This window comes from Montipora foliosa, chromosome 9 (genome assembly GCF_036669935.1).
Source record: "Montipora foliosa isolate CH-2021 chromosome 9, ASM3666993v2, whole genome shotgun sequence".
Classification (NCBI taxonomy): Eukaryota; Metazoa; Cnidaria; class Anthozoa; order Scleractinia; family Acroporidae; genus Montipora; species Montipora foliosa.
In genome coordinates this window covers 6,384,153-6,394,152 of record NC_090877.1, presented here as the reverse complement: position 1 = coordinate 6,394,152, position 10,000 = coordinate 6,384,153, and the positions used below count along the sequence as shown (strand labels likewise).

The following is a 10,000-nucleotide window of genomic DNA, read 5'->3' as shown; positions in this document are numbered from 1 at the left end:
TAAACTTCTTAAATGCTTGTGGAGCGTCGGGCGAATGCCAGTCTATGGTTGGAATCGGTAAGCCAGCAAATTCCGATATCTTGGATCCGACGAACGCGAGACACACTTTATGAACTGACCTGGTTCCCTGGAAATACGGTTGAGATAAGATTTCCGATTCAGTTGGACTGTTCCACCACTTCTGACACCATTTTTTAGTTTTCGATCAAAAACCTGAGGCGTGGATCATCGACCTCATACGTTTTTTAGCGAAACAACTCAACTCAAGAAATACACACTCGAATGTAAAATCACTGTCCTTTTTCTAACGTGGTGGCCTGGGTACCACCAACACGACAACCGCTTGCTGGACCTGGAATGAAAGTAATATTACGACACAGTGAGAAGAAAGAAGCGAAAAGGAATGACGATGTTCAAGTCCCTAAAGAGATTTCCTCCTGTGCACTTTCAGGACCACCTTAGCGACCGAAACACAGGTTGGTATTTGCGAAATTCGAATTCGTTCCATTCCATTCACTGACATTGCCCAAGCCTAGAACTAATTACTATTTGAAAGCTTATTTGCTCTGAGCTAGCAGTGAAGATTGGCGAGTTAGAGTTAGGGTGTACTGAGACATGCGTAGGGGGGAATAACATCATGTAAGTCGTTTACAAAAGATAAAGAGCAGCGGCAATGTGTGCCTTGTACCTTGTCTCTTTGAGTACACCCTTTGGGACAAACCTATTCACTTAACCAGCTGAGCCACCGCTCATCGGTGGCTCAGTTAGATGAGCATCGGGCTGTCATGCGGGAGGTCGTGACTTCGACTCCCGCTGGACCAACACTCAAGGTCTTCAATAACTGAGGAGAAAGTGCTGCCTTTGTAAATACATCTGGAAATGCTTAGACTTTCAAGTCTTCCACGGTAAGGGCTATAAACCTTGTCTCATAGCCCTAGTTTGAAAAAAACTCTGCGGGGCGTTAAAGATCTTACACACTGATCGGTGAAAAGAGCAGGGCACGGAGTTTCCGGTGTTGTAGTCTGGTCTGATTGAGGGCCACAAGTCCTCGTAAAAATTAGTACAATTTGATCAGCACAGTATGATCATCTGAGTCGAACGCCTTTGCAAACTCTATGCCATTATGGTCATTTAATCTCCAGATCACGTGAGCAATCAATGGGCAAAAATTAATTGACTATTAAAATACACTAAAGATACTATATAAAGATATGAAAAAGAGAAACGACTGGTGACCCACCTCAGGGGTTTGAAAATTCTTCACTTGGACACTCTTATTCAAGCCCTGATTGAGAAAGTTTTCTCCCAATGGACAAAAAGTTATTGTTATTTTTTTCTTGCTAGAGTTAAGAGAGAAAAATCGTGCTAATTTTAGAACATCTTCCCCCCTATTAAAACTGGGTTTGTCACCAGGTGGATCCATTGGCAAATAAAAAATATAGATATATGTTACTCTGGTGTTTGAAATATAAATTATGTACAATAAAAACGTTTTCCGACGTTTCGGTTGTATTCAACAACCTTCATCAGGGAAAGTGAAAGATAAAATTTACACGAAAGCTAAGATATAAACTAAAACGCTAATTAAAATTCTAAAGTTAGTGTCATTTTTTCTTTTCTGCAATAGTCAAATGCAAATACTCCTTGGGGAGTAGTGCTCCATCGTCTCGGTTGAGGGGGTCTTTAGCACAGTTTATTTCCCAAGCCTCAAGAATTTTCCTTTGTCGCCAGTTATTGTTAGTTCTAAGAATAGTGGCCTCATTCCACGCGATGTCATGATTCGTTTTTATAACGTGGTCCGCAAGTGCTGATTTTTCTTTTTGTAGCCGTGCGACGGCCTTTTGATGCTCGCCTTTTCTAGTTGTAAATTTTCTTTGCGTTTCTCCGACGTAATTCTTGCTACATACTGCGCAGGGAATGTCATACACGAGATCTCGAATTTCTTCTTTGCCCATTTCGTCTTTCGGCTTTGGAAATATCTGGCCAATTGTATTCCAATTGTATTCCCCCCATTCAATTTGGTATAAATTGACATACAGACAGACTGTAGTTTCAAATGCTGTTTATTCTCGTGAACAACCACAATGCGCGGATAAACTATGGGGGGACACGATCGAAGCCACTGTATACAGGGAAGGAATTTTTGATATTCATTTAAATGGTGTGGTTTCACGATGAAGCTTGCGAATATGTCTAAATTCAAGCGGTACTGCAATGGGTAGAAAACATTATTGTTACACAGGATTTTGTAAATCTTTACATCTGGAAATTTGCTTTGTGTGAGATTATTTCTCATTATTTGTTATTATGTTATCTTCTTGTGTCTTTGAGGAGTTTATCTCTCGCATATTTCATTGTCTACTGGCTGAAACGCTGTTAAATAAATAGCTTATGTCTGCCTATGCTTAGGAACACCATTCTGGCGTCAATAGGTCTATTTTACTGATATTAATTATTCTTATTGGGTCACACTAAAAATTCAGTGAAGGTATCATGTGAGTATTTTTTAAAATAAGAAACTGAAAGTGTCGAGGCTCACAGGCTAAGCTGCTCACGGTGACTGCAACCCCTTAACCATAGTACTAGAAATGAAAAGGAAAAGTTTATTCCAGGCCTCCTCTGTTTCATGTGTCCACTGGTGATTTAATAACTCTTTTAAAGTACTCATCAGTGATTCCTGCATTGCCTATAGAGATAATCAATTGAAAGAGTAAGAGAAAGCCCCATTTTTATCAATTTTGGGAACAGTCAGAAACTATTTCAGTAAATGCAATCAGTCTTTCTTACATCGAGATATATTGGTTTTAATGCGCGGGACTTATGCCTTCTGCCTAGTCCCTCCAGGTAGGCAGCAAAGCCAAATGCATCGTCCATGGAGCTCACAGCGTTCTCCACAGCTTTCATCACACGTTTCGCGTGACCATGCAAGGCGCTGTTCTTCTCAATTTCCAACAGATCCACATCTTTGAATTCAGGGAACAGCTTTCGGTAGTCTGGGTTTTTCTGGAAAAATCTGAAAAATGAAAAGAACAGCACAATGTTTTCGAACAGTCAAACCATTTATCCTTATCATGTATTCTATCAAACATATGATATAAGAAAGCAGGTCCACCCCTCCCGCATTCTGCTCTACTCTGATGGAAGTTACTTTAGATCTAGGTTCTGTGTCTTATACTGCCTGGTTTCTTCAAGGACGATAGCTTAAGTGGATGCCACCGTCTTGGGCACAACAGATAAAAATACTATTCGCAACATGAACCCAATCTAAAAATAACTTTCAAACGATTGTCGTTGGAACAAAGATTCGCTTTCTTACTTTCCATTCTATTGATGACACTGTACGCTAGTATACTGGGCTGAGATGTGAATTGGGTTTCCGTCTGGACCCTTTTCGAAGCTAAAGCTGGGCTTACCCCATGGACTCATATTCCATTATGGGCCTGAATTTTGCCGGGCTTTTCAATGAAAATTGTCTCAGTCGTTGAATTAAGTGCTGCTATCATTCTTTTATTTCATTTCAGTTAGAACCTTTACTTTGTCGTTAAAACGAAAAACGTACCCGCGTGCCAAGAGATATTGCTCCAGACCACCTCCAGAAAGCGGAGAATGTGAATATAAATAAATAATTCATAAAAATGTCAAAAACAAAAATCCCATACTAAGTGCCGCGAAATTTTTCAGGCTTCTAAAATTGTCTAGAAAAGCGCTTGGATCGTTTTCTATGAGCAAGGAGGCTCAAACCAGTTTTACCACTTTCAACAAACTGTACTATTTAGAAGGACTGAATAGCATTAATTAATGTCGTGATAGCTTACCATGGCAACAAAAGAGCCATTTAAATACACCCTATATTTTGTCTTTAAGCGCGTATATCTCAAAACCAAACTCGGTGACCCCCATTTTATATTACCGGAGAGTGATTATTAACTTTCCGCAAAGTTTAAAAATTTTTTTAGGTTGCTCTGAATCCGCTCCAGAGAATGTTTTTAAGCTTTCCAGAGAGTTTTATCTTAGCTTGCTAATCACTTTTCTGCAATAAAAATGGGGGTCACCTTGTTCGTTTCTGAGATATATGCGCTTAAAGACAAAATATAGGGTGTTTTCAGATGGCTCTTTTGTTGCCATGGTAATTTATTACGTCACACAAAAATGGTCATCTTGTTACAACACAATAATTTATTAAATTCTCCTTTAGGCTTTTCACAATTTAATTACAGCTTAGAAAATGTAAAAAGAAAATTGTATTAATGTTAAAATATCTGTAATAATTATAGATAACAAACTTTTATTAATTCTCCACAAAAATATTCTTTATCACAACTTTAAAACTTTTAAAAGAATCAATACATCTAACGCTCTCTCGGACAGATTGTTCCACACTGTAACTGCCCTATACAAAAAACTGCGATGACCTGCACATAAGCAATTCTACGGAATCTGCAACAAATTCTTTCTAGTGCTTCGGTTGTGGATGTCTGATCTCTTGCTGCTTCGGTGACGTGTTCATTGTAAGTTAGAGTAGAGCGAGTGTGATATTGTCCGGTTAATATATATATATATATGTATATATATATATATATATGTATATATATATATATATATATATATATATATATATATATGTATATATGTGTATCTATATGTATATATATATATATATATGTATATATATATATATATATATATATATAAGCAGTGTACGGTTGGTTGACCTAACGATGGACTCCCAGTAAGAGGATCCACAGGATACAATGTCTCGACGCGAATTTGTAGTTAAGTGTACGTAAGGAAAAGCGACGAAGAGACAAACTCTTGACTGTTCTGGACGAAGTTTAATACGACGTTTCGGCCGTTCGGCCTTCTTCAGGTTAAAATTAAGAACTAAAAAAACTATTTACAATGAGTGCAAATCACGAAAACAGCAGCTTATATATACGGAGCAGAAATATTGAAATTAAGGAAACGGAACAAAACAAATGTCAGAGCTACAAGGTGACATGGATTTGACAATCAAGGACAAATAAAGAGCTATAACAAAGGTCTAAACTCCAAGGTGACATAGATTTAACAATCAAAAACAAATAAAGAACTACAGGTGACATATCGATAAAAATACATCGTATTGGGAAAATGTCAACTCACAACTACTCAATTGTAGTAATTAATGCGGTGTTTCGATCTAGATTCCCGCCTTTTATTAAGACCATGAGCATTAAGGGTAAATAATTGCGCAGTCCAATAGGCCTCCCTAGTGAGTAACAATTGTTCAAGATGTAAAGAAATTTCAAAAGACCTAATTTGTTCGATAATGATGAAATTGATTTGTGAAATTTCATGTTCAGAGTTATTATAGTGGATAGCCAATTCACAAGTTCTTTTGTTCTTCAGCATGTTCGACTTGTGGTTAAGGAATCTTACTTTAAATTCAGTCGAGGTGGAGCCCACATATTGCAGGTTGCATTTGGCACAAGTGGCCAAATAAATAACATTTTGCGATGAACAAGAAAGTTTTTGTTGAATGGAATAATGACGGCCAGTAGCTGAACTTTGAAATTTTGAAGCTTGAATTAAATAATTTTTACAAAGATCGCATATATATATATATATTAGCTTTATTAAATAGAACCATTGCAGCCAAGGGCTAAATTACGGCTATTTACAAGTGAACAAAGAGTCTAAAATATATTTAAAACTAAATCTAAAAATATATTAAAAGCAAAGTTGCACACCGAGAACTAAAAGCTAAGAACGGGAAGAATTTGCCATTAAAAAGCTCCGCTTAAAGTGATTTGTCTTACAAAGAGAGACATTGAAAGTCCTCTTTTTCCTGAGAGTTACTTGGCACTTATTCTTTGGCGGCAGTAAGTGATGGAGCCTGTGGTTGGGGCCTTGAAGGATCTTATCGAAGAGGCGTGTGGTGAGTCCTCTCTTCGAGCGCTTAATAGCGGCAGCCCCAGGGCGACCCGCGCTTCGGAATAGCTCACGGTGGGATAGATGATACGAAAGGCGCGTTTTCGAGGCCTTTCCAATTCATCTGATAGGTATATGGGAAGGCTATTATGAAAGGTCTCGCAGGCGAACTTGGCGACCGGCCGAATGCACGTGGTGTAGAAACATACAGGTTCTTGCCTCAGCAAGTACAATTTGGAAGCTACCTTCTTAACTATCTCAGGAACATGCGCGTTCCATTTCAAATCGACAGAGATGAAGAGACCCAAAAGTTTGGCACTCTTAACAACTTCGATGTTCTTATTATTGATGACGACAGGTGGAAATGAACGCTTAGATCTAGCAAAACAAATCTGCAACTCTTTGCATTTTGCTTCGTTCAGTTGGAACTGATCTGCCTGAGCTGCCCGAACTAAATTATCTACAGCTGTTTGGATCTGACTACAATCACTCTTGTGGGTTGTTTCACTTATGGTGGTATCGTCGACATATTTCCATAGATCAACGCCTTCGACATGGAGGTCGTTAATCATCACTACAAAGAGCCAGGGACTAAGCTTAGTCCCTTTTGGTACGCCGGCAGAGACTCTACCCCACTCTGAGAAGCAGTCTTGAGAGAGAGCTTGACTCTTTGGTGCCAATCAGTGAGGAAATCTTCAATTCAGAGACGAACCCACTCAGGCATGTCAAAGTACTTAAGCTTCTCCAATAGAATGCGGTGATCAATCAGATCGAAAGCCTTCTTGAAGTCAAATAGAACTACACGGACCGTAGAGCCGTTGCCGTCGGTCTTCTGATACCATGTGTGCAGCATACTAATGAGAGCATGCGCAGTAGAGGAATTGGGAACCGTTCCAAATTGATTCCAATCAACTTTGACCAGGACGGCTGGCTTGATGTATTCCTCAACCACATAGTCTTCGGCCACTTTTGACAGTATTGGCGTTAGTGATATAGGCCGCAGATGTTTGTTAACATCAAGCACTAGTGACTGCTTGGGGAGGGGGTGTAATATCCGCTCGTTTCCATGACTTAGGTAGGCGACTCTCCTGGAAGCTAGGATTCAGGATGTCTGCTCCGGGGGCAGCAAGTAGATCCGCATTATCTTTGAGAAGCCAAGAGGGGATTTGATCAGGACCAGACGCTTTGATGGGGTTGAGAGTGTGCAGCTTCTGTAGAACAGAATATTCCGTGATGAGCCTCGGGCGCGGCTCAACAGGAGCTGCGTTATTGTGCTCGCTCAGTCGTGCACTTAGTGGTTCGAATACACTCACAAGAGAGAGGAAGCTGGAATTGATCAGATTCGCCAGGTACCGAGAGTCCGTAGGGGGCTCGCCCTGTCCGCCGACAGCGTGCTGGAAATCTACAAGTGGGTCGGCACGAGCCGGTGGTGCAAAACCACTAAGATCTTTTACTTCCTTCCACCAGACTGCTTACATGATTTAAGATGTTTTAATTTAGCTCGGCAATTCTTCCTAGCACGGTTGACTTTATTGCGAAGTATGTTATAGTCGATCATATTACCGCTGACCAGGGCTTGCTGGCGACGCCGAATGAGCGTTTTGAGGGAAACATTAACCAATGGCGGCTCATTAGAAGCAACTTTCTTTGATTTAAACGGCATAATTCCGTCGAGGCCCGTAATGATCACGTTTTCAAGCACTTGCGTCTTCTCCTCACATAAGTCTTGTCTCGAACTAGAGACAAGATGTCAACCTCTCTCAAATACTGACTCACGGCGATCCTTTTAGTTTCTCTGAGGTCTCTTGACATCACTCTCCGATTTGCAATTGGGTGTTCACAACGTTTCAAGGGATGGAGTTCAACCGTGATGTGGTTTGAAAGCCCAAACGCTGGGCGATTAATAGGATCTTTATAAGATGACTTCATATTTGTAAATATAGGGTCTAAGGTGCGATTGCCACGGGTGGGAAACTTGACGATTTGCTTGAGTTGAAACGCATTTTGAAAACCCCTAGTGTCAAGCCTGTTGAAATCGCCCGCAATTAAAATGCCACAGCTCGGGAAACGAGCTTCGATAGATGACATAGACTCGTACAGAAAACTCAACATCTCCGCATCTGAAGCGCCGTATTCAGTCTGTGGGTGGGAAACATTACCAACAACAATGCACGACATCCCCCTGGGAAGCCTATAAGGACGCAATTTCACCCATATAACTTCAAACCTTTCATCCGATAGTAGCAATATTCTGTAAATCTGCGGTCAGAAGAGCAGCCGCATTCTCTGCGTCCTTAACTTGGAAAGACAAATACAGCTTGGAATAATCTACATAGGATTCCAGAGAACACATGTTTGGAATGCTTGGCAGATCATTTACGTAAATGTTAAACGGCGCCGGTCCAAGAATAGATCCTTGGGGAACACCATGTACCGTCATCCGAGTTTCTGACACCTAGGATCTAACTCGAACAGACTGTGTTCGCTGTGACAGATAGCTCTTAAATCAGTCGATTGAGAATTTGGAAAGGCCAAGGACTCGTAGCTTCGCCAGAAGGAGTGAATGGTCTAAACTGTCAAACACCTTCAAGAGATCCAGTAGCATCAGGGGGGTAATTTCTTTCTCGTTCATGGCGTCAAGTATCATTTCTGTCATAAGAATGTTCAAAGTTTCTGTTGAGTGTAGTTTCCTCTTGTCACTCTGATGTTGGGATAAGCGTTTATTTCGCTCCATGTATTCATGAAGTCGCTCACATACTTTGGAAAATGCTGGTAAAGGGTACACGGGGCAATAACTGTTTGCTACGTCATGGTCCCCTTCCTTCAACAATGGAATGACAACTGCTTCTTTCCAGGTCGTCGGAAATACGAAAGCAAGGAGGGAGCAATTGACTATCTCTGTCAGAATGGAAAGGATGCACGGCAGAGCATCCTTTATTGCTCTCATTCAAACTTTATCAGGCCCAATAATAAGCGCCTTATTCGAGGGAAAGGAGTGTTCGATCCTGCGTATCTCTGAAGAGGAAACAGGATGAAACTGACATCCTTCAGTCACAAAAGTAACAGCAGCTGGAGATGGCTGTGAGGGTAGCCCGTTTACCCTCGCTAACGATTTCTTTGTTTTTGCTGTGCGCAGGGGCGCCAACTGACGTAAACAAATCATTAAACTCGTTCGTGAGAACCTTTATATCCCTTGTGTTAACAGACTGTGATACTTCTTTGCGAGGATTACAGTTCCTCATAGCTTTCCAAATGGAGTTTTCCTTCTTACTATTGTGGATTTCTTTCTGAAGGTGTTCTTTTTTAGCAATACGAAATTTTTCCTTGACTAGATCTCGAGATAAACATATCTTTCCCAGTCTGCAAGCATTCTTGTTCGACGAGCGAGTTTATGTAACCTGTCCCTGGTGTCCATTAGTTTCTTAATCTCGTGGTTTATAAAGGGGCACTGACGATATTTGACCTTCATGGACCAAATAGGTGCATGCTTCTTAAGTACCGCAAGAAAGTGTCGGTTAAAATGTTCGAACATCTTATTAACATCGTCAGTCATGGAGATCTCGTGCCAAAGGACTTGGGCTAGGTCTTCAACAAATCTGTCGCGACCATAGCGTTTGTAATTTCTTGCTATGATTTTAGTAGGGGTTGGCTTAGGCGCTTTCAGTTTGAGAGCTGATTACACTAAATAATGATCACTTATGGTAGTTTCCACTACCTCGCTCGCAGTGAAAAGGGCAGTGTTTGATGTCATGATGACGTCAATCAAAGAAGATGACCGGGGTGTTTCTCTTGTTGGTGAAGTTACAAGCGCAGTGAGATTTAAGCTTCCGCATGAATCCTTTAGAGCGCCTGATTCTGGTGAGCTATTTATCTTATTACAGTTCAAGTCACCCACAACGTAACAAAGATTTCCTTTCCATGGATTAACGCCTGTGAGCACTTATCCATGAAATCATCCGTAAAACATGTTGTGGGACAGTTAGGTGGTCTGTACGTAGCACACAGAAGAAAAGATTTCAATTTCTTATGTTGGACTTGCAGCCATAGCTGATGAAAGCCTGTATTCGAGATACCCGTTAGATCTTTTAAC

The 10,000-nt window shown here is 40.7% G+C and overlaps 2 protein-coding genes and 1 pseudogene across 7 annotated transcripts in view; 1 reads left to right on the top strand and 2 right to left on the bottom strand.

Moving 5' to 3' along the window:
* The window catches only part of LOC137970286 (globin C, coelomic-like), a 115,480-nt gene that overhangs the window by 15,480 nt on the left and 90,000 nt on the right, over positions 1-10,000 (top strand). The window lies entirely within an intron of this gene.
* Positions 1,248-10,000, bottom strand: part of LOC137970489 (cytoglobin-1-like) — a 14,363-nt gene continuing 5,610 nt past the window's right edge. Inside the window, exons 2-3 of the mRNA XM_068817009.1 lie at positions 2,788-3,013; positions 1,248-2,686 (exon numbers count right to left, since the gene is read on the bottom strand). Coding sequence (XP_068673110.1) covers positions 2,552-2,686; positions 2,788-3,013 — 361 coding nt within the window. The 3' untranslated portion in view covers positions 1,248-2,551. The remainder of the gene's footprint in view (positions 2,687-2,787; positions 3,014-10,000) is intronic.
* LOC137970302 (uncharacterized) lies at positions 6,611-9,152 on the bottom strand (annotated as a pseudogene).